Below are 25,777 nucleotides of genomic sequence, written 5' to 3'. Positions count from 1 at the left end.
TCACATGTGGTTGCTAAATCCATTATTCTGATATTCCAAGGTATTGCAGTTTGTGTTCGATTTAGATAAGGTTTGTTCGTTTCTTTCTTGAGATTCCTTTTGCTTTGAAGAAACTCCTTCATCCTCTGTGGCCCATGGCTGCGGATCGGATGTTCCAAAAATGACGTAGATTAATGTTGTTACAACTGTCACTCCAATTGTGCAGTAATAAATGTATCTCCATTGCCTTAGTGATTGCTGTTGAAGAAAGGAATAGTTGAATTAAGTTTTATTTAAAAATATATCAATCAGGCAAATATGAACTATGCAGTCTTTCCTACTTTAACCCGTAACGAGAGACATGAATCACAGCCTCACACGGCCAGAGGCATGGAATCAAAATGACTCCATTGTCTGTTTGTTTTATTTTTTGTCTCTTAACATTGGAATTTATTTTGGAAACACAATACATTTTGAAAGTCATGTAGTTACCAAAAATATTAAAAATATTTTTAATTATTATAATAGTATTATAAAGTATTATAATATTGTTATAAAATCGGGGTTCTTTCGATTTGTTGGTCGATGAAGAAACAATAATTTAGTAACGAACGACGACGACTTCTATTAAGCACCAAGACAAGAATACGCAGACAACAAATATACAGCCCAGACGTACACAAACAATACACAGAGGCACACTACAACAAACAGTAGTCCACAAATAGTAATCGGTAATAATAACAATCACAGCACACAAAGTGGCCAGACAGAATTCAGCATGAGGACGGAATCTTCGTAGCTACTCTCTACGTCTCTCCAAACGCCTGCAATTCTCCACTGTCTCCTCGCTTTAGCTGTATGCAATTGCTGACTCACTACTACACGACTGGCTACTCCACACACGACTCGATGCTGCTTCTATAATAAACACCAGGATTCGGCACAAGCTCAATTCAGCAAACGCTTGAGCTCCACACAACGTTTGTGCTTCGCCGTTGACTCGTTATGCGATTCTAAACTTTTCGGACCCTTCCCATTATTGCCTTCAGCTTAGATTCCTGGCCTTTTATAGTCTTCAGAGCCGGGCAGAGAAAGTTCTGGAACAATCATGCATATATCGGTCCTTATTAGCTCTATTCGTCAAAATTCTGGAAGATTTCAGTATTATCAATTTTGTAGCCAAAGTCGCCAAATGGTCGCCAAGTTCTGGGATTACTGATTCAGCATCCGATCAGCATCTAACAGAGCTCACCGTAAAACGGTCTTTCAAGTGATTGAATGATTGAACTATCCATACTGGGAAGCAACATTACACATTTGTAACAATATTAAGATGTTATAAAAAAAAACCTAAACAATCTTTTAATGAGTATTTACTTCGTTTAGATATAACGGAATTACGCTATTATTAATAACTGTTAGAATTTAACAAACAAAAATGAAGTATACAATATTTATTTTAAAATATTATTTTAAGGATATTTCTTTATTCTTTTTGCATTTTTCAAATAAAAAGCAGTTTCAGAGATATGGGGTCAATGTCTCCATAAATAACAACAAAAACTTTGAAAAAGAATAACTCGGTTTTACACACATGTTCATACTTACTCTTTTGTCAACATATTTCTGAAAGAGCCACTTGAAAGTACTAAGGAGATGATTGTATCCAAGGAAAGAAAACCACGTGATAATCAGAGCTAATGAACTACGCAGAGTCATTCTGACTCCCGTCTCTAGTTACCGGTTAAGTACTTTGTGTTTATTTCAATCAGAGATTTCTTATTGCAGAAATAAACAGAGTTAAACAAGTATTTTTAAACTGAAGAGAATCACGATAAGGAGGTTAATGAAGAACAATATTATGTTCGCGTTAAAATTATAAGTTATCACTTTGTTTCTGATTATCCACGTTTTAAAGCAAAAACATTTTTTTTTTTTACCATTTAACTTAACTTTAGAGTTAACCTTTTTTAACTTTTAACCTAACTTTTAAACTTTTTTTTACTTTTAACCTTTTTTTAAGAATGGTTAAAAGTAAAAAAAGGTTACTTTTAACCTTTTTTTACTTTTAACCATTCTTAAAATTCCATTCTTAACCATTCTTAATCTTCATAAAACCATTCTTAATCATCAATCATTAGAAGCTCATGATTGATGATTAGAGCTTTTATATTAATTAAAATTCAATAATTGATTTAAATATACGTACTTCTTTCTTAGTAAACATCCCAATCATATAAGGAAGTACGAAGTAAGGTGTGCTGCCAAAAAAGCATAGAATTCCAGATAGCGTTCCTAAAAAAGATTAAATAAAAATCTCGAGATTTAAATGCAATAAACCAAATTTATAATCAGAAAAATTTAAATTTAGTACATTGTATATCATATAGAAAGTTTCAAATCAATAAATCATATTGTTTTTGCATTAAATAATTTCAAGATACAATAAATTAAATTATTCCATTGACAAAAATTTTGAATACAATAAATTATATTATTCCATTTCAAAACTTCTTGAATGCAATAAATTATATTTTCTTTGATTTAGACATTTTTAATTTCAAAAAATTTGTAAAAAATATGATTTACATAATTTTTTTTTTTTTTGCATATTAGTTATTTTAACATCTATGATTTATATTGAGTAGACCTTGAGATCTTCTAAACGCAATAAATCCTATTTATAATCAGAATGCTTTTAATTCAATACATTGTATCTCATATAGAATGTCTATAATGAATAAATCATATTGTTTTTGCATCACATAATTTCAGGATACAATAAGTTATATTATTTCCATTGCAAAAAATTTTGAATACAATAAATTATATTACCTATGGTGTAGATATTTTTAATTTAAACATTTAGTTAAATATATAATTATATTTTTTCGCATATTGGTAATTTCTACAATTAATATCTATGATTCATATTCAGTAGAGCCTCGAGATCTTTTTAAAGCAATAAATAATAAATTGCATTAATTGTGTCGACTTGGAGGACTTTGTGGCTACGATAGATTTATACGAGCACCTGCCACCATGTACACGAAGAGTCTTTGGTCGCTGTGGTTCGAACTCAAAACCCATTGGGTGCGAATCTAAACCCTACCAAACAAGCTATCCGCCCTCCTATACGAATTTAGATTTGTATACTTGAAATGTGACAGTTTATGAAGCTCTTGATCAGTAGCATCAACCCCTCTCATCAGCAGGCTAGTTTTCAGGTCTTGGATAGTTTAAGGAGAAGGGGGGAGCTGACCTTTAAAGAGCAGCCCAGCTATCTGTTGTAAAGTTTAGGTATAAACTTTACAAAAGATAAATGGGATATTTTACAAAGATGTTTTTTTTGGGGGGGGGGGATAAGCAATTCATCTGACGAAGCCCCTCAAATTCCAGAAATTCACGGAGCAAATTAGCCTTACGCAAACGAGTTCACATATGCAAAAAAAAATGAAATCAAGGTCAAATGCACTACTGAAAGGGTGATATAAAGCTTCAAGATATCCTCCAACAAAAGACATGGAAATACGAATTTCTTATCTAGCATTTATCTTATCTGCAACAATACCAAAACCATCAATCCTTTGCAATCATAGCTGTCTCTTTTTATGTTGATAATGGATAGGTATAAAATCCTTAGTTCCCTCCAGATAAACAGACATCGAGAACAATAGGTTAAATTGAACAGGAACTCGCAACATACATGGTACATTTGATTGAATTTTTAAAATGGTTTTTCATGAATTTCAGTATGTGAACTGTTTCAAAAATTTTGGTAAGTAATTCAGGCATAAAGTTAGGAACTTTATGCCTGAACTTTATGCTTTTTCACTGATATCATTTTGCAAATCAATTTTAGAATCATGCTATAGGACAATACAAGCATCCCAAAAAAATTTATAATAGCTTTAATACCATTTTTTTTAAATATTCACCAAAACAACACATGCGACATGTAATGTTAGATTATCGTAACTGTATTTACTTAATAAATCTTATCTTCTTACGTAGTATAGATAAAATATAGTAATCGTCACAAAAATTCGAACTCGAGATATTGACGAATCCCCAAATTTCAGACTTCTCCGAGTTCGAAAAAAATATTTTTAAGAAAATGTCCGTCTGTCAGTCTGGGGCAAAAATAACTCAAAAACTCTTTTAGCTAGACGCGTGAAAATTGGTATACGGTCTTTACACCAAATTTGTTTATTTCTATCAAATTGTGAGTAAAATCTGTTCAGAGGAACTCTAGCCGTTCGAATGTAAGTTAACCCGATAACTACGAAGCGAAGAGATCTAGATATATAAAATTTGGTATACAGATTTAACATGTATAGACACCTACCAAATTTTGAGCCGAATCCAAACTTATTCGTATCTGGGAGATGCAGGTCAACTGTCTGTCGGTCTGTACTTTCAGAAACATGTAAACACGATAATTCAAAAACGGAATAATTTAAATATAACAAATTAGGTAGAGAATTTTGTGACTACAACTGCAGCTTTGTGTCAAAATTGTATTTCAATCGGTGGGGAAAAAAGCATCTAAAACACAAATTTGATTTTCTGATACTATTAACTCCATGCAAGGGAATATTTATCAAGGATGACACAATAAATTTAGTAAAAATGCTAATTCACACCATAAGTTAATATTTTGTATCTTTTGTACCCCAGTGCCATATAAGATGTTCTCTAATTTGGCAACTTTATCACACAGTTGGCGAGAAAATTTTGGGAAGATCACTCCCATTGGCTATAAAAGTTAATCGCACTGAAATAAGCATTATGTATTGTGCTTTTATATATTTACATACCTCCTAAGCTTGGCGCGATATCTGTGGGTACCAAAGAGACGCCAAATATTGCGAAATCCCCACAAAGACCGCCAAGAATAAAAGCTACTGTATTAAGCATAGCATCACAGCCAGCAAATAAAACTCCAGTAAATCCCAAGCAAGCCGTAATGGAATCTGTGAAAACATTTTAGTAGTTTATTTCCAAATTTTCATCACATATACAACAGATACAAATTATTACCACAATTGCAGATTTCAGACAAATCATTTCAAAAGACTCAAAACAATTTCAATTTTATTATAATCCTAAACCATGCAAAGAAATTTTTTGAATTATTAAAATGGAACTTTTTTACATAATGTGTGATGATACAGCTCTACAATTAATAAATAACATAATAAACCATATTTTTTCCGGAAATAGGATTTAATCGATATATAAGCCATAGTGATTGTTTCAAAGCAAGTAAAGAAAGAAGATAAGAGTTTAGCCGATGGCCTAGAGGTCAGAAAACATGGAAAGGATAAACGGTAATCAAGGAAAGAGTTGTAGTGCAAACGTGTTTATTTATATTCGAAGGCTTACATTATAAGTACTTAGGCTTTCAAAGAGTTTCAACTGAGAAACGGCAATTATACCAGATAGTAATTTAATAATAGGTAAGAGTCACTTTTTTATATTTAAGTAATAAATCATTTCTTGTCGCGCAGTTCAGAATTTAAATTAAGATTGCTTCGTATTTTGTTTCTTTTTTTTCCTAATGTGACTTAATTGAAAAATATGCTTACAATTTTGATTTTTCTTGATATCAAAGGAGCTTTTGATCATGCTTGGTGGCCGGCTATTCTCGTTTTGCTGAAAAATTTCGCTATTCCAAGTAACATATTTCATCTGGTCAGAGATTTCTTGAATGATAGGTCTGCCTCTCTTACACTCGGTCGTGTTTCAGTTTCCCGTTCCTTGCAAAGGGGCTGTCCCCAAGGCTCCGTCTCTGGTCCACTTCTGTGGAATTTAATAATGAACAGCCTTCTTGCCAGACTTTCGAAGATCACAGGATGTGAAACCATAGCCTTCGCGGACGATCTGCTCATCTGCTTTCAGGGAAAATGTCTTGATGATATTTTTGAACTTGCTCGAAGCACATTGGATGATATTTTAAACTGGGCAAGAGATTTCAAAATGGAATTCAACCCGAATAAATCAAAGGTTATGGCTATTAAGAAAAAGAACGTGGACTTTTCTAGAAAACAACTATTTTTTGACAACATACGACTTGAAATGGTAAATGAAATCAAATACCTAGGGGTAATGCTTGATGACAAATTCTGTTGGAAAAATCATATTTTATATCTTTCCAAAAAATGTGAAAACATTCTGAAAGGACTTAATCGTGTCTCTTGCAACACCTTTGGATTGAAATCCAACGTTATTGGTATGATCTACAAACAGGGAATTGTTCCTTTTGTCTGCTATGCCTCTAGGGTTTGGGGTAATGCTTTGAAAAAAAAGATTAACTGTCGAAATCTTCGTAGAATTCAAAGAAGAATTTTACTTAGAATTATACGTGGCTACAGAACTGTAAGCTACGAAGCCTGCTTTGTCATTTCGGGGTTTCCCCCAATTGACCTTTTCGTCATTCAAAATAAAGATTTCAAAGATAACGTTATAAAAATTACACAAGATTCCAAAGTGTCTTTTTCCAATCTTCCACATCCTGCTGAACGTGTTCCTATCGAAATTATCGATTATAAGGACAATGTTCTTAGCAATTTTCCTGTAGTGTGTTTTACTGATGGCAGTAAACTCAACCACCGTGTTGGACTTGCTTTTGTTGTGTTTCAAGACGCAGTTGAAATGGAACACTTTATGTTTAGAATTCCCGATGAGTGTAGTGTGTTCCAAGCAGAATTGCTGTGCCTCAGTAACTCGCTCAAATGGATCGTAAACCACTGTACTCTGTCATCTAGGTTCCTTATTTGTACTGATTCTCTCTCATCCTTATTTTTGCTTAGTAATGTTTCTTCCTGCAACAAAATTGTAGTGAATTTTCACATCACTCTTTACGAGCTTAAAGCAAGAGGAATTAGCATTTGTTTTTCTCATGTCCGAGGTCATTCTGGCATTTTAGGGAATGAAAGAGCCGATTGGCTTGCAAAGCAAGCTACAAAACTAAACATCATTGATCCTATGAGCATTCCCAAATCTCACATTCGTAATGAGAATCACAAAAAGACCATTCTCTTATGGAACGAGCTGTACCAAAATTCGTCAACTGCCTCTTTAACCAAATTATTTTTCCCCACAATTTCTCAAAGGTTGAATAACAAGCATTTTTTCAGTGATTTTCACTTAACAAAATTTCTTACTGGACACGGTAATTTCAATTACTATCTCAAGAAATTTGGATTATCGAACACTGATCTGTGCTCTTGCAGCGTGGGTGGAGTTCAAAATGTCGAACACTTGCTTTTTCACTGCTCCAAACTTACTGAAGGGAGAAAAGATTTTATTGTGGGTCTAGATGCCTGTAATATTAAGTTTCCACCTCCGCTTCATGTTTTGGTCGACAACAAAATGGCTTTTTTCTCATTCTGTAAATTTATTGCCTTTGCTGCTTCAATTTTTAATTAGTTTTGTTGTTTATTTTTCCTGTTTTTTTCCTTATTTTTATATGTACATATTTTTTTTTCTATGTATGTAGTTGTTTCAACTTACCTCTGTAAGCCTTGTGCTGTACTTTGTGGTGCACAAGGATTGACTTATTATTAATTAAAAAAAAATGTGACTTAACGTACTTAAGTTTTTACAATTTGAAAGCAAAATGCTGTTATTTCCAGAAAGAACTCCATAAAATATTTCTGCTCCAAAATATTCCATGGTAATTGGGAGAGGAAAGCGGTGCACTTTGTTTTAGCTCCAGAAAATTGCTTTTTTTATTACTGGTCTGAGAATTTTTCTTGGTAATTGGGAGAGAAAATTGGTACACTTTGTGTTAGCTCTTGAAAGTTGCATTTTCACAGATTCACAGATTACGAGCAGTGCATAAGAATAGAAAGTTCCAATTATCAGCTTAATTAGGTGGTGCAGCAACTTTAAATAAGGAAATCTTTCAGATAATCAAGTTAACAAGAAAACGATTTTTAATACTCTTTTTTATTCAGAGATATAGTTTTTCTCCTACAACAAAAGAACAATTGATTTTTAGTTTATTGGTTTACTTTTTTAACAAAAAAAATACGTTTTCTTTGCTGTGTGTGTGTGTGTGTGTGTGTGTGTGTGTGTGTGTGTGTGTGTGTGTGTGTGTGTGTGTGTGTGTGTGTGTGTGTGTGTGTGTGTGTGTTGCGATTCATTTCACACGGGAGAAGGTTTGTGTGTGTATGTGCTTTCGTGAATGCACATATAACACGTTGCAATATTTCGAGATTAACAGCCAAAAATAATTGGGAGCATTTATTACTTACTGACAAGGGTTGCTCCTTTCCTGACATACACAATCGGTATATCTCTCCTTCTTCTTGCCCAGTCTATGATACTACCCACAAAGCATGCGAAAAGCGCTCGGAGTAAATTTGGGACACACGATAATAAACCATTCTACAAATAACAAACATATCATTTAAGGTAACATTAAAAAGAATCTATTACATGGTGTAAGCTTTGATTAAAAAGCATACACGATATCACAGTTACCAAAGAAACAATTCACTGAATTTTCGGTAATAATATCTAGCATATAATCTAAGTTTAGTAATATAGGAATATATAAAATAACATTCCGTGTTTGGGGACATCTGCATATAAAATTATAACTAATAAACAGCATTAAACTATAATTTCATAAGCAAACTTTGAAATGTATAGAGGGGTAAATTTCGCTAAATTAAGTAAAAAAATTTAAAAATTAAATAATAAAAATTTAAAAAAATGAAATCTGCTAACGCAAATTTCAATTTACGATGCGAGGATATCATTCTCTTTTAAGTCAGGGGATATCAATGCGACAGAAGTTTAGTTTAATTATATTCACTTCCCGCTTTAAGGCAATATTGGGGCTATTTCTTGGGACGAACGTCGTAATTTTGAACCATGGTCACATGACGAGGACGACACGTGAGCTAGCACCCCCATCTTCAACCTTTCACATCACACCAATGCAAGAACGTTCAGCCCCGACGAATTTAGTGTGCACCAGACCCGCTTACACGACGGTTTTTTGATGGAATCGGGTTTCGAACTAGAAACCCTCCTGTTTTAAAGCCGTGACCTTACCACCAGGACACAGCGGCCCAATACGACAGAACAAAAGGCGCTAAGGTTGGAACGGGAGTTCATCTTACGACAAACGTTCGTCCTGCAAACATCTATATTTTACATTTTTACAGAAGATAACCTTCTTCCTCTTCCTATTCAATGTCTCCTGTTTTATCTAATACATTTGTTCCACATTCTAACCTTGGATCATTGTCTTCTGGTGGTATAGTTGTGTGAATTCGTATTTTTTTCCAAAAATTTTCAACATGCAATGTCAAATTAGAACTAAACGCACTTCCATATATACAGCATATTCTTACAATAATTGTGCACCATATGTAATTTATTGTGGTCTGATGGATCGTCGGGGAATCGGATGGATTATAGCGTAATTTCAACTAGTAAATATTTTCCATGCTGTCACAAAATTCTTGTCCTTGGGAAGAGGGTAGTGAACATTTATTTTGAAATATTCTACCAACACTGTTTCATAATTTATATGGTGACGTTTAAATTGTCATCATCTGAAGACCTTGGTTTTTTTTATATAAAACAGCAATACGAATCTTTGCTGTCAAATTGACAACCATTGCGTTCGTGCCTTTGTTTTCTCTTTCGCGTTGATTCCCGTTTTCTTCTTTGTGCTTCTTCGGGCGATAACTTCTTATGCCCCATGCACTTTATTTTCTTTCAATGGATTTTGAGGCTTCAAAAACTCCAAACCAAAACAACATCATGTTCTCACATGATAATATTATTAATAATAAACCAAAAAAAATCAATAAAAGTTCAAAAGGTTTCCTATGCTATTGATAATGTATTTTCACACACACGAAAATACATTATCAATGATCTGCTATTAAACACAATGTCTATCAATTTGAAATTTTGTAAGTGAATGAGGGTGGTCACAAGGAGCACCTTTCGCCATGGACACGATTAACAGCTGATCTTCTAGCTCAATTTCGTCCGAATCTGTTCTTGTCTCTGCAAACTGAACTGTTTTTTTTTCCTTCTCAAACAGCGTAATGTTATTTTTTTCCTTACATTAGTTTCCTTCGAAGAACTTTTTATTGCTTCAAACGTCAATAAAATTCGTAATTCCTTTTTCTTCTCAAACAGCGTAATGTTATTTTTTTCATTACATTAGTTTCCTTAGAAGAACTTTTTATTGCTTCGAACATCAATAAAATTCGTAATTCCTTTTTCTTCTCAAACAGCTTAATGTTATTTTTTTCCTTACATTAGTTTCCTTAGAAGAACTTTTTATTGCCCGAACATCAATAAAATTCGTAATTCCTTTTTCCGTTGTTGTTGTTTTTTTAATTTTTGACGGCTTCCACCAAAATTTTTCCTCCTACAAACTTTTGTCACAATTTTCTTTCCCAATTCTTCTTGCCTTTACCTTCCACATTCAGTAAATGCAATTTAGTTTCATTTATTTAGCTGTAGATGTTTCAAAACAGGAAACGGTATTTCATAGCCTTCCTTATATTCCTTATATAAATTTATAAATATATAATTTCTACCCATTTACTATAAAAATGTAATTAACATTTTATGTTGTCAAACTGAGGATTCTGTTTGAATTGATCATCTCCCATGCCTTTGTTTCGGAATTGTAACAGCTGACAAATTAGTAAACACATTTCATTTGAAGAATTATTCAAAATTTATTGAAATAAAAATATAGCATAGCAATGCGCAACGCTACTTCCTTGAGCTTTCAGATTGATATAAACATTGTTTAGCAACATTTTTCTCTTAGATATGCGACTATGTTCCGCATGAAATTTTTGATAAAGGTACAAGGATAGCTATATTTTTGAATATTTGGATAACAAATATTTATAAAACATCTATGAAGCTAAAACATACCAGTTAAGTAACAAAAGGTTTTGAATATTGGCAAAAGGTCTAAAAAGAGGTATAGTTATATCATCACCCGAAGGCACACCGATAAATAATACTGAATGATCGGACAGCCGCAACAGCAAAGCTGGAGGGAACTGTGGTTGAGTCCTAAGGGCCATCACCGGCCAAGGTACAACCCTTCCCTAAGGAAGTACGTCCCGTCATCGATGGGAAGAACCGGACCCCAACATTTTCGTGTACCCCAGGGTGGCTAGAACCAACCACCATGCAGGAAGCTCTCCTCCTCCTTTCGAGGTGCTCCCCGGAAGGGGGGGATAAAAGGAGGTATAAAGCAAAAATCTTCTAGTTTAGAGATTCATCAAATGATTTGATTAAAATTTTGCATTTAGCTTAAAAAATATATTTAGTTCCTCAACTAACAAATAAGATGTATTTCTACAATTTCTTTAGATATTGGGGTTCGACTGATAAATAACAAGAAATTTTCAATTTTTTCCCATTGTGAAGCACTAAAACAACTACAAAATATTTTTTAACGAATAAATTAATTATTCTATAGTTCAGAAACTACAGAACATATTGAGAAATTATTTTAACAAATTTGGAACAAAAATTCTATATTAGATTTTAATTTATAAGTTAATATTAAATAAAAAAAATTCATATTTTCTCAAAAAATTGACTTTATAACGTAGTCACCTACCTTAAGCACTTGTGCTTAATAAGAAGAAAATTTCGTCCTTTGATATAACCAATCAGTTCAATGTATCAAATGCAGTTTGTTTGTTTTATTTTACTGTTATATTGACCCATTCACATTAACTGGCCCAACTTTTTGGATAATTTAATTTCACATTTTGAACTTGTTATTAATTTGCTTATTATTTATTTTAGGTTAATTCTTCACATTAAATAACCTTGGGAAAACACATATGTTTTTATATATATATTACTATAACTCATGACATACTGACGTAAAAATTTGTATCCTGTTTGTGTATGTGTTGTGACTTATGGCACTTTACAAGCCCGCTGACAGTTATCTGTATCCTTTTTTATTTAGCGAAATGCTTTAAGTCTATAAATATTGTAATTATTAAGTAATTGTAAAAAATGCTAGGGTTTTGACCAATTAAGTTTTAAAAAATTGCTAGTGCCATCCTAGTATTTTATAATTGATATAATCTGAACTTTTTTAAAAATGTATTCGAAATGTATAAAATTTAACCGACTTTTCTACAGCCTTCCATCAGTCAGGTGACCCTAGGCAGACGACAGAAATCCGCCACTGGATGGTGGTGCAAATTTAATGAAAGCAAATTACTCGCACAAACGGGTCAAAGAATGGTGCAGCATAAAGATTATAAACTTTTTCTAAATTAAGATTATTAACACTTGAAATGATAAAGCAACTTTACTATACCTGAGGGCTGTCTAAATTTAAAACTGTACCTAAGTACATCGAATGAGAAGTTACGAAGAAAGCTAAAAGCCAATATTGACCAAAAGTGCCCACTGCAAGTGTCCAAACAGAAATGGAAGTTATCATCGACTTCCAAGGAATATTTTTCATCTACAAAAATGGAAAAAGAATTAAATTAATAAAAATTAATTATATGAAAAAATATAATTTCTTTGATAATAACAGGTCATTGGCACTTTAAAGAATCTAATTTTTAAAAACTTACAAGATAAAATTAATTTAAAGCGATTTTATAATGAAGTTTTTAGATAGTGATTACATCATTTAATTTTAAAAGAATTAATTTCCATTAAGAAAACTGTCACAAAAGGTTTCCAAGATTATAACACAGGGCGCCATCTGTTGAAGGAAAATTAAGGTCAATGTACAAATAAGCAGAGGTGTGTTTTTTTATCGCATAATTTCTTCCAGATCCAAAAAATAGAATGTTTGCTTTGTTTTTCTCTTTAAGTTAACAGGAAAAAACTATAAAATGAAAATATTTAAAAAAAATTTGCACTTTAAAACTTAACGTTGAAAATTTATGGTGATAATAAAGGCTAACACAACATTCTCGAAAAAGCAATTTCTCTTAACACTTTCGCTCAAATAAAATTTCTAAGAAAGATATATTTACATTATAAATATAGTAATGTAGAATTATTAATAGAAATGGAAAAAAAAAATTTTACATCAACAGCATTTGGAGATAGCAACAAAAACAATAAATAAAATACTTATCTTCAGTAAAATTCATCCATAATCTTATATACTAGCTGGTATTAAAAACTGAAAAAAATGCCATTCTTATTCTCATTTTAATTGAGCTAATACAAAACGTTCTAGAATGTTTTCTATATCTTGTTCGGTGTATATTTGTCCATTAAGGAACTCGATATTTTAACCTCTATTCAAAATTTTATAGATAATTAATTTTTTTTGTACAATTCTTTAGATGCATATCTTCAAAATGTATCATTGAGAAAAAATAGCAATAATGAATTTGATTAATTATTTAAATATCTACTATAGAAGAAACAAACAATATAATGATGAAATATCAAACAACAGATCACGCTCAACTTCTTTGACAGGTGATCCAATATTTTTCCGTAGATATTCCAGCTCATTATGCGATATCGTGGGATGAAGATCAGGCGATTCAAATACACAAAGGAAACACAAAAGACACCAAACAACTCCAGCGATACCTGAAAAAATAAGTGCAAGATTACTCAAAACGATTGCAGCTATTATTAAAGGCTATAACTACTTGTAGAGGAAATTGTTATTGAAATTAATATACAGGGTTGCTATAAAGTAATTTTTCCTCTTTGGCGGCATCTATAGTTAAAGTGAATGAACGAAATAAAACCACATTTCATATGCAGAGTGTGGATGGCATGGGAAGATAAATTCCGCAAAAAATAATAATAATAATAATACAAAAAATTGCCGATGGGATAAATACTAGACTTGTGGATTCTGGATTCATGAAACTCACAGAAAATAATCTTTTATTCATCAATATTAGGGACCCCTGGACTTTGTGCAACATTTTCAATATTCTGACCTTCCCAATGCACAACTCATTTCACACAGTGTATGACGTTCTCCACTACTTTATGCAAACTATCAGCTTCGATGTTCATAACAGCTCGTCTTATGTTCTGTTTCAAGACATGCAGGTTTCCTTAAGAGCAGCCACGGCATTACACTGTCTAGTGTAGAAAAGCTTTACCAGTAAAGCACACTAAGGTAAGATAGGGCCCATAATACATCAACAATCAATCACGAACAATCAATAGTCAAGAACGAATTGTTAACAGACCGTCTGCTCTTACCTTTTTACAAAGAATGCATTATTAAAGGCTATAACTACTTGTAGGGGAAATTGTTATTGAAATTAATATACAGGGTTGCTATAAAATAGTTTTTCCTCTTTAGCGGCATCTACAGTTAAAACGAATGAACGAAATAAAACCACATTTATGGCAGAGTGTGGATGGCATGGGAAGATAAATTCCGCAAATAATAATAATAATAATAATACAAAAAGTTGCCGATGGGATAAATACTAGACTTGTGGATTCTGGATTCATGAAACTCACAGAAAATAATTTTTTATTCATCAATATTAGGGATGAATGGACTTTGTGCAACATTTTCAACATTCTGACCTTCCCAATGCACAATTTATTTCACACAGTGTATGACGTTCTCCACTACTTTATGCAAACTATCAGCTTCGATGTTCATAACAGCCTGTCTTATGTTCTGTTTCAAGACATGCAGGTTTCCTTAAGAGCAGCCACGGCATTACACTGTCTAGTGTAGAAAAGCTTTACCAGTAAAGCACACTAAGGTAAGATAGGGCCCATAATACATCAACAATCAATCACGAACAATCAATAGTCAAGAACGAATTGTTAACAGACCGTCTGCTCTTACCTTTTTACAAAGAATGCATAACACTGCTGTCACGCAAGCACTGGGAATTTTATATAATCCATCCCTTATGATGCAAATTTCCGCGTTCGTATGACAGCAGAGCCAATATTTCTCCTATCAGCAACTTTTAGTATTATTATTATTATTATTGAGGAATTTCTGTTTCCATGTCTTCCATAGTCTGTATATGAAAAATGGTTACATTTCGTTCATTCGTTTTAGTTGTAGATGCCACCCAACAGGGAAAGTTATTTTATGGCCGACTTATAAATCTATAATTATGAAATAAAGACCGCATATAAATGTATTACGTCAATTTGCTGCATTTTGAATTATCGTATTCATAGACAGACAGTGAAAAAATTCATAGAAAACAGGGAACGTTATTTTATGGCCAACTACTAGATCGATAATTATGAGATCAAGACCGCATATAAATGTATTACGTCAATTTGCTGCATTTTGAATTATCATATTCATAGACAGACAGGGAAAAATTCATAGGAAACAGGGAACGTTATTTTATGGCCAACTACTAGATCGATAATTATGAGATAAAGACCGCATATAAATGTATTACGTCAATTTGCCGCAGTTTGAATTATCGTATTCATAGACAGACATACACTATTTCGTAATTTTATTCATCTGTCTTAAAGGTGTTTGGAAAGTGAAGACTCAATAAAACCTACAGACGTAATTTTTTGGAGATGCAATATCCTTAAGGCGAATGGATGTAGGTATTTTGCGGCCCAAGCAACGTATGATTTTCAGAGAATCCCCCTTTATATTTTTTAACTTAATCAACCTATAAATGGTTCATCGTTCGTTCATCAAAAATTATTATTTTTTATTTTTATTTTGGTAATTTTGTCAAAAATAATATGGCTTTATTCATTTCTTTTTTTATATGAATATCATGAATAAAAATAATTGGAACAATAAAATTCTTGAAAAAATTTATTTTAAAGATTTCTTTCTTTGGCAATAATTATTAATTATTTTAATTACTAAAAAGGATTATGAAAAAATTATTATTAAAAATAATTATGAGAAAATCATAAATTTCAAATAAATTTAACCTTCAAAATTATTACTTTGCATTACCCATCAAACAGAATATTGCAAAAATCGGTTAATGGATAATTAATATTTCAGTATATTACAAAAATCCATAATTTATATTGATGATTTGAAAAATTCAATATGTGCACACCTAGTAATCTGAATATTTGAAATTTAAAAGAATTGCATTTCAAACAATTTAATAAATATTATTTAATCGCCCTATCTACGCCCTCTCTCCTCTCGATATAGAAAAGAAAACGGAAAATGTAGATGGCCAATTATGATGTATCTAGAAGTCACAAAATTTCATATGAAATAAAAATTGGTGAAATCAGTACTTTTAATGAAAATTGTGGAAGGAGAATTCTATCTAGGGTTTTCGTCACACATAATGAATAGAGAAATAATGACTAGATTTTTTTTCGAAAAAATGCACTATAATACAGAAGTCTGGGCCATCCAGGGCGTGTCTAGGTGTCATTAACTCTCATATGAAATCGATACAATGGCTGTAGTTGTAAGAAAGCTTTTGATTTACCAATTATTTTAAATACATAGTGGTGGCGAGCATCTGGTTACCATAGGTGGCTAATCTAAATATAAAATAATAACAAAAGAACTAATCCCCCAATTCCAATCATTGGTTCAATTTCGAAAGTTTTTATTTCATATGAAACTCATGCTCACCAGATATACTATCAGTGATCCCTAATCGCTACTGCCCATTTTCGAGAAAAATAGGCAGTACATTTTTAATGGCAGTACATCTTTACAGTACATTTTTAAGGGGGAGGGGGAAACCAAGATAGTGCCTAACCGCTGTTTCAATTTTATCAATGTATGTTTTATTTCATATGAAATTTCAAGCTATGTAAGTAGTTCATCAATGGTCACATGCCAGCGCGCAAATTACACGAATTCTCAAAAACGCTTTTTCAGTATATGTTTTCCATGGGCGAAAGTTATGACAGAATCTCACAACCTTATACCACTGTTCCGATTTTGTCAATTTTTGTTTCCTACGAAGGCTTGAATTTTCTCTCTATATATACCCCCTTATGTTAATGTGTGTTAAAAAAATATTGTCAAATAAAATTTTTATAAAAGCCTCAACAACTATACCAGTTTCATCCATTCATTTCGCCACTTTGCATGCACATTTAACCGATCCGAATGCTCTGCTTATTATGCAAATATTATTTAAGGTAATACCTACTTTTTAGAGATAATATACAGTTATTCAAAATTATTTAACGTGACAAAATTAATACTGTTAGTATATTGAATAGTTAACTGGTCAACAAAAACGTTTAGTACTTTTCTAATATGGAAATAAAGTTTGTTACCACTTAAATAGAAAACCGATGGCCATCTACCAAGAAATTCTGATGAGCACGCCAGAAACTAGATAAGAGACGAAAGGCCCTTATCTAGCCAGCCAGCATGATAAACGCGATAAAATTAGTGATGGCTGTAGTTAATCAGAAATTTTTACCATAACTAAATTAATACTATAATATATTGAGCGGTTAACTGGTGGGCAAAAACGGTTAGTACCCTTCTGGAACGGAAATAAAGTTAGTTACCACTTAAATAGAAAACTGACGGCCATCCACCAAGAAATTCTGATGAGCACAACACACCAGAAACTAGATAAGAGACGAAAGTCCCTTATCTTGCCAGCCAGCATGATAAACGCGATAAAATTAGTGATAGGCTGTAGTTAATCAGAAATTTTTAATATAATTAAATTAATACTATAATATATTGAGCGGTTAACTGGTGGGCAAAAACGGTTAGTACCCTTCTGGAACGGAAATAAAGTTAGTTACCACTTAAATAGAAAACTGACGGCCATCCACCAAGAAATTCTGATGAGCACAACACACCAGAAACTAGATAAGAGACGAAAGTCCCTTATCTAGCCAGCCAGCATGATAAACGCGATAAAATTAGTGATGGCTGTAGTTAATCAGAAATTTTTACCATAACTAAATTAATACTATAATATATTGAGCGGTTAACTGGTGGGCAAAAACGGTTAGTACCCTTCTGGAACGGAAATAAAGTTAGTTACCACTTAAATAGAAAACTGACGGCCATCCACCAAGAAATTCTGATGAGCACAACACACCAGAAACTAGATAAGAGACGAAAGTCCCTTATCTTGCCAGCCAGCATGATAAACGCGATAAAATTAGTGATAGGCTGTAGTTAATCAGAAATTTTTAAAATAATTAAATTAATACTACAATATATTGAGCGGTTAACTGGTGAGCAAAAACGGTTAGTACCTTTCTGGAACGGAAATAAAATTTATTACCACTTAAATAGAAAACTGATGGCCATCCACCAAGAAATTCTGATGAGCACAACACACCAGAAACTAGATAAGAGACGAAAGCCCCCGTTCCATAGCCAGCCAGCATGATAGACGCAATAAAATTTTGCTCTGAGCTCGGAATCCACTTAGAAATCATGATCACCAGGAGAGGAAAAACAGGAGCCTTGAAAACAAAATATAAGTATAATAATGTTTATAAAGTTAATACTATTCATTGAGAAGTGTTTTATGAAATAAAGTGTTAGATAGAAAAACGTTATTTTATGCAGTGTACCTAAAAAATGCATGACAATGTTGAGTGGTTGTAATTTCGAAATTGCTTATGACAGAAAGAAATGGTAAAACTAAATAGAAAACATCATAAATCTCGATTGTCCTCTAATGTTAAAAAAAATTCGATACTTATTTTATAATAAGTATCAAAATAATTTTTTTTATCTATTTTTTTAAAGTGTGTGCGTGTGTGTATGTGCGTGCGCTAGCACTCTACAATGGCATTAATTTGCAATTTTTTAAATATTTTTTGCTTTATTTTTAACAAAAAGTTGAAATTTAATCCACTTTCATTGTTTCAATTATAAATATGAATTAAGCCTTCATACTGCATGCTTTTTTTCTTTTTTGTGAAATAAATCATGGTGACATAATTCATACTCTAGATTAAAGGGAAAATGTTTAATAAAATCCTAGTATAAATATAGAATATAAAATAATTAAAAAACAGTATGATGAAAATATCCATCGTCATGCAAATTTACAAGTTAAGCTCAGTACAAAATTTTCAATGTCACTCTCTTCTAAATTTCTTCACTCCTTATCGTTTTTATTAGCAAAGAAATATCAAACTGGATATTAAAAAATATTCAAGAAATCGCACGTTTCTTCAAACCACAACAAACAAGTAAACAATTGTGACATTTAATTATTTTTTTACCGCTACGTTTCTTTCTACACAATAGTCGTGAAAAAATTTGCTTGCAACAACCAATTTACAGTACACCTGTTTTGAGTACTAATTTTTGTTCAAAACATGTCATTTAACATGTAATTTCGAGTACAAATTTTTATTCTAAATGCTAATGATGGAAATATAAAATCATCATGAAAATAAGAGTTATTTAAAATATAAATATAAAAAAAAAATTTCAGTAATCAACTTACCGCTCCTAATCCAACCATAATTCTGACGAACATAAAGAAATACACAGAAACTTCAGCAGCTATTGGAGACAAGATTGTGAAAAGGGACCCTACAAGTATAGTACAGATCATTGTCCTCTTGACGCCATACAGTTCCCCTAAACGTCCTCCTGGTATGTAACCGCATATCATACCAAAAAATTGTAGTCCTATAGTAAGACCTTGAATCTCGGTGTTCCAGTTAAATTTTGTAGCAGTTCCCTAAAAATGAAGCAAGTCAATATAGAATATATTTAGTGCAGAAATAGCATTAATATACAAGTTGCTTATAGACAAAATTCGAAATATCTCATGAATCCACTTGGACTCGTTCGATAAAGGAGTCCAAATGTTGATGGAGGAGGAGATGAACATGGATCAAAGTTTCCAAGATCTGGTTGCATTTCGTTTTCTCATATCAATCAGTTAAAGATGATATGGTGAAGCTATATAAGCCACATAACAGTGACGAGACATGAGTAATTACTTTTGTCTTGTGGTCATGTTACACGGCTACGAACCCACACATTGCGAGTCCGGTCCTCGCTATCGCCAATCACTGCAAAGGTATTGTTTTCAGACCTTCATGCTTTCATATTTTTGTATTGATACCCATATATTTGATTATAATTTACGGATGGAATGACTACTTAATTATTAATTAATACTTTTTCTAATGAACATTTTACTGATAAAAGCAAGTTTTAAAATATTTTATTGTTTACCACACACACACACACACACACACACACACACATATATATATATATATATATATATATATATATATATATATATATATATATATATATATATATCTGGAATCTCAGAATTAACTTTTTTTTTTCACATTAGCAACCAGATGGCACTACAATTATGTACTTTTTTCCACCTTTATTAGTGGATTATGTCTGGGGAATTTCAAATCAACATACACAATTTAGACATAAAAATATTTAAAAATGATTATTATTTTGTTAGCTAAGTATGAGATCATGCCAAATCCTTAATCTCTTTATAGGTATGAAAGACGAAATTCATAATGAAATACGTTATGTTGATTCGTGCTGCCCTCTAGATGTAGAGAAATGAAATAAGGAAATCATGTATTACAGAACTAATTCAACTTGTATAAAGTCCATAGTTTATAAAAATTGATTATTATTTTATGAATTGATAAAAAATAATTTAGTTCAGGATAGGATCAGGATTTAATTTCATTCAGAATACACAAATATACAAAATAAAGTTCTAGGAAGTGAATGAAGAATCGATTTAAGTTTTAAAAAAAATATAGAAAAAAAAAGAATTTCAGGATTTTAATAAAAATCCCTTTTGTGTAAATAAATCTACAGATTAGAAAATCAGTTAATTGTAAATTCACAAGCAGAAAAATTAACATTTCAAAATTTGCTTATTAGAAGGCTAAAATTTATCTAGTTAGTCTCGCTCTGAATAGAGTGTTTTCAACTTTTAAAACAATGATTGTGCAAATATTCTCTTACAAAATTATTTAAAAGGATAATGTGTCATAGATAATAAATATTCTTTGAAAATATTTAAACTGATAAATAATGTTCTTTAGACAATTCACAAATAAACCTTGAAATTGAAAGTGATTTCACCAGGTGGAAATACTTTATACAATCAAATTCTTTAAAAACAAGCATGACTAGAAAAGAATATTTACGAATTTCAGAAAAGTGGAATATGACGTATAATTAAAAGTTAACTAAATTTAAATAAAGTATATTAATTTATCGTAACATGAATAAAGTAATAATTTATCGTTGCGAGTAATTAGTACTACGTTAAGCGATGAATAAATATAAACAACGTATAAATGAGAGACGTATAATTGGTAATTTAATAAACATAATTTTTTTTCTTTAATTTATAGCTTGATTTTATGAATACAGTACTGCTCATTCACTAAATTACATTCCAGTTATGTAAGCATATTACCAATTTATCCTCAGAAGAAGAATAAAAATTTATTAATTTTTAAAAATAGTTTTCAATACTGCAAAAAAATTTCCGTTGTATTCTTTATAAAGAAAAATTTTATAGTAAACCCATTTTACATTAGATGCATAATGAGACCAAAAATCTTGATTTCTAACATTGCTATGATATCTTTTCGAGCAAATTACAGATATAAAGTCAATTAGGATAATTGGACATTTTATTGACTCTGACCTTTTTGATTTCAATTTAAGTTGGTAGTACATGATTAAGAAGAGCTATATATTTTTGCGATTACATTATCATATTCTGTACAGTTAATAAAATACTGTAATTTATCAAAAATAGTTTATCAATTAACCAATTTTACTTGCAGAATGGTTCCGAATTACTCCAGTGTGTTCCCAATTACCATAAGAAGAATGGGGTAATTGCCTTCTCACCACATTTTTTCATCTTAGCAAACTTACCCACGACCTCAAACGAATCTGGTAAATCAATGTGATGACAAAAAAATATCCAAATTCAAAACCAGAATTCCTGTGCAGTTTCTACAAGATAACGGAGATCTGATTTCCCCAGAGCCAAGCCCAGAATAATTTTTATCTCCTTCCTCAGTCAAGCCCTTCTCCAAACAATATTAACTTCGTCAAAATTCTTGATTTCTAACATTGCTATGATATCATTTCGTGCAAATTACAGATATAAAGTCAATTAGGATAATTGGAAATTATATTGACTCTGACCTTTTTGATTTCAATTTAAGTTAGCAGTACATGATTAAGAAGAGCTATATATTTTTGCGATTACATTATCATCTTCTGTACGGTTAATAAAATACTATAATTTATCAAAAATAGTTTATTCATTAACCAATTTTACTAGCAGAATGGTTCCGTATTACTCCAATGTGTTCCCAATTACCATAAGAAGAATGGGGTAATTGCCCTCTCTGAGGAATTGAACTCATATTCCTTACCAAACACTCTTTTTTTTTCTTTTTTTTTCATTACTGTATTGTGTACAATTATTGTGCTGCTATTTTGTATACTGTATTTAAACTTAACTATTTTTTTCTTAATAAAGCGTTTTACGCATTACTCATTAAATTGACAAAGAATCCTAGAGATTCCAAATTCCAGGGTATTCTGTGGTAAGAAGAAAAGAAAGTATGGATTGAATTAATACTGAAATTTTCTACAGCACTATATTCGTTAACTATTGGTATGAGAGTCAAACTTCGATGCAGCAAAAATAGTTTCGAATAACAAGTAACTATTAATAAAAGTAATGTCCTAGACTTGCCTTTGTATACTTTTCTGTGTGAGTGCTGACATTTCTGACAGCACTACATTCGTTGGATGTTGAGCTGGAAATATTCCCATCGAAATCTGGTTCCACCATGTACACAATGGCCAGGCTGAGATTGGTCTGTAAAGCAATGGATAGAGTTGTGGCCGCTAGTGCCACAGCTGTCAAAATATAACGCTTTGGAATGATATCTGTAATAAAATAGTCGAATTTAGATGATGTGCAAAAGAAAGCCGTATACCTAAAAAACGTATTTCGGAAATAGTTCTTATATTTCCGAGTTTTGATTTTTATTTATTTTCCACAAAACCCTGGTTTTCTGTATCTGAATTTATTCATTACACTCCTAGGACAGCGAACTCAACCTTTTGCTGTTTGAACATTAATTACTCTCATGGAGATCTGTGTTTTAGTTGAAAAAAGCTACAGTCAAAATATATTGACTGCCATCTGTTATTTCGAAATAGTTGCATTAATAAAAAAGTTTAATAATAAAATAAAAGAAAAAGTAATAAAAAATAAGTACAACAATAAAATAATACTACCGACAATTTAAAAAATAAGGGCCAATATCCGTAGGTGTAGACATAACTCAAGACAATTGTTGATTTTTTTTCTGATGATTTTGAAACATAGTGAAGTGTTACTCGAAAAAAGTAAAAATAATAAAAAAACAAAAAAAATTATGGGTAACAATTAAATAATCGTAACAACAGTTTTAAAAAATGAATGCCAATATCTGTATGAGTAGATATGATTCAAGACAATTGTTGATTTTTTGTTGTTGTTGTTGATTTTGAAACATAGTCAAGTGTTAAACGGATATAGTAACAATAATAAAAAAACAATGAAAGAAAAGAAAAAAACAATAAAAATTAAAGGCAACAATAAAATAATCGTAGCAACAATAAAAAAAATAAAGGTCAATATCTGTAAAAGTAGGCATGACTCAAGACAATTGCTGATTTTCTTTTCTGTTGATGTGAAACATAGTCAAGTGTTACTCGAAAATAGTAACCATAATAAAAACACAATAAAAATTAAGGGCAGCAATAAAATAATCATAACAACAATTAAAAAAATAAAAGTCAATATTTGTAAGAGTAGACATGACGCAAAACAATTGCTGATTTTTTTTCCTGTTGATTAATTGCTGATTTTTTTACCTGTTGATTTTGAAACATAGTCAAGTGTTACTCGAAAATAGAAACAATAATAAAAAAACACAATAAAAATTAAGGGCAACAATAAAATAATCATAACAACAATTAAAAAAATAAAGGTCAATATTTGCAAGAGTAGACATGACGCAAAACAATTGTTGACTTTTTTTCTGTTGATTTTGAATCATAGTCAAGTATTTCTCAAAAATAGTAACAATAATAAAAAACACAATAAAAATTAAGAGCAACAATAAAATAATCATAACAACAATTAAAAAAATAAAGGCCATTATCTGTAAAAGGAGGCATAATTAAGACAATTGTTGATTTTTGTTCTGTTGATTTTGAAACATAGTCAAGTATTACTCCTAATAAATAATAATAATAAAGAGCAATAATGAAATAATAGTAATAACAATTAAAAAATAACGACCTATATCCATAGGAATAATCATGACCCGAAACAATGGTTTTAAAAATTATAATCATTAAACAAACATTTGTGTAAACAGTTGAAGAATTAAAAAAATCGGACGTTTTTCTACTAAAATACAGATTATTTATATGTGTATAAATAATTCATTGTCTGGCAACGGATTCTAAAGTCCTCAGCGCTTTTGCGCATGCGTTAATGTGGGTTTAATTCTACAAAATAGGAGTGAGAGGAAAGCCGAAAGAAGGTGGTGTTTATATTTAACAATAAAGTTAATATCGGAAATGCGCATATCCTTACGCGTCTCGCCTCTTAATGAGATAGAATCGTTGAAAATTAGTTCTCAGGAACTGAAATGAACAGTATATATAAACTTATTTAAAAACTGTTAACATGTGTGCAACAGAAATCCTTCTTATTTCTTGTTATCGAATGCCTAATGAAAAATTCAGACTGTTTCGTTGTATACCTTTGCTAATTAATGGAGCATAGCTAAAATGGAACTGCAAAATATTGCAAAAAATACTAGCTAAAACTTGCATTCTTTCAGAGAAAAGTAGATGTAAAAGAAAACAAGGCAAGAAAATTAAGCGTCAAACAGAAGTTTAAATCGAGCATGAACGTAAACTTAACATATTCACTGCCACAATTCATCGTCCTCCCGCTGATGTGGTGTGGAGAAGGGGGTGCCAGCTCAGGCGTCGTCCTCGTCATCTGACCACGGTTCAAACGATGTCCGTCCCAAAATAGTGTTACTCCCTAGTGTTGCTTTACAACGGGACGTTAATATAACTAAACTAAACTAAACTAAGCCACAATTCATCAGTGGTTTACATCTGTTTTCTGAACAAATGACCTCTACTTTACTTTTGTTATATATTATTCTATTACATATTAAATTTCATTTTATATTATATATTTCTATTTTCTTTTATTTTTAGAAGGGTTTATCTAATTATATAGATAATCTGAATATAAAACAAGATTCTTGGCGGTGACCCATTGCCAGATAGGTAACCGCTATGACTACTTATGGAAATAGATATTCATACATTTTAAAACTATTATCTCTCAAAAAAAAATGATTTTTACAATACTTTAAAATGTAAAGAATTACCTTTATAACGTCATCAGTTTTAATTTCTTACTATTTCTTTCTTCAATAAATTATTAAAATTTAATTTGATGCACAATGTTTTTAAATTTATGATCAAATTCATCCAGAATTAGAATATTCAATCGCGTGTTTTTGTCAAAGTTAAAATTAATATTTAAAAAAAAGAAATAATTAAAAAAAAGAGAAATTAGGACATTAACTCAATGCATGTAGGTTTTTCATTTTTGTTTTGAATTTTTCGTATGAATACTTTTGTGGAAGACGGATACAATTAAATTCAGCCCTATTAAATTATTAACTATATTTTTAAATATTTTTAATGCATTCCATATTAAGAGTTTAACACTCTGAAAAGTCAATAAACTAGGTGATC

At 31.2% G+C, this 25,777-nt stretch overlaps 1 protein-coding gene across 1 annotated transcript; it reads right to left on the bottom strand.

Annotated features, from left to right (window-relative positions):
• On the bottom strand, window positions 1-22,350 carry LOC129984915 (sialin-like). Its single transcript, XM_056094865.1, has 9 exons — window positions 22,285-22,350; window positions 19,398-19,637; window positions 18,216-18,399; window positions 13,457-13,584; window positions 12,335-12,484; window positions 8,247-8,379; window positions 4,803-4,958; window positions 2,192-2,277; window positions 1-237 (listed from the first exon to the last, which is right to left on the bottom strand). The coding sequence occupies exons 1-9, from the start codon at window positions 22,348-22,350 to the stop codon at window positions 1-3; spliced, it is 1,380 nt and encodes a 459-aa protein (XP_055950840.1).
• Between the last annotated feature and the right edge of the window lie 3,427 nt (window positions 22,351-25,777).

Source organism: Argiope bruennichi, chromosome 9, assembly GCF_947563725.1.
Source record: "Argiope bruennichi chromosome 9, qqArgBrue1.1, whole genome shotgun sequence".
In the NCBI taxonomy this organism is placed as follows: Eukaryota; Metazoa; Arthropoda; class Arachnida; order Araneae; family Araneidae; genus Argiope; species Argiope bruennichi.
The sequence above is the reverse complement of the archived record's forward strand: the minus strand, read 5'-3'. Positions and strand labels throughout refer to the sequence as shown.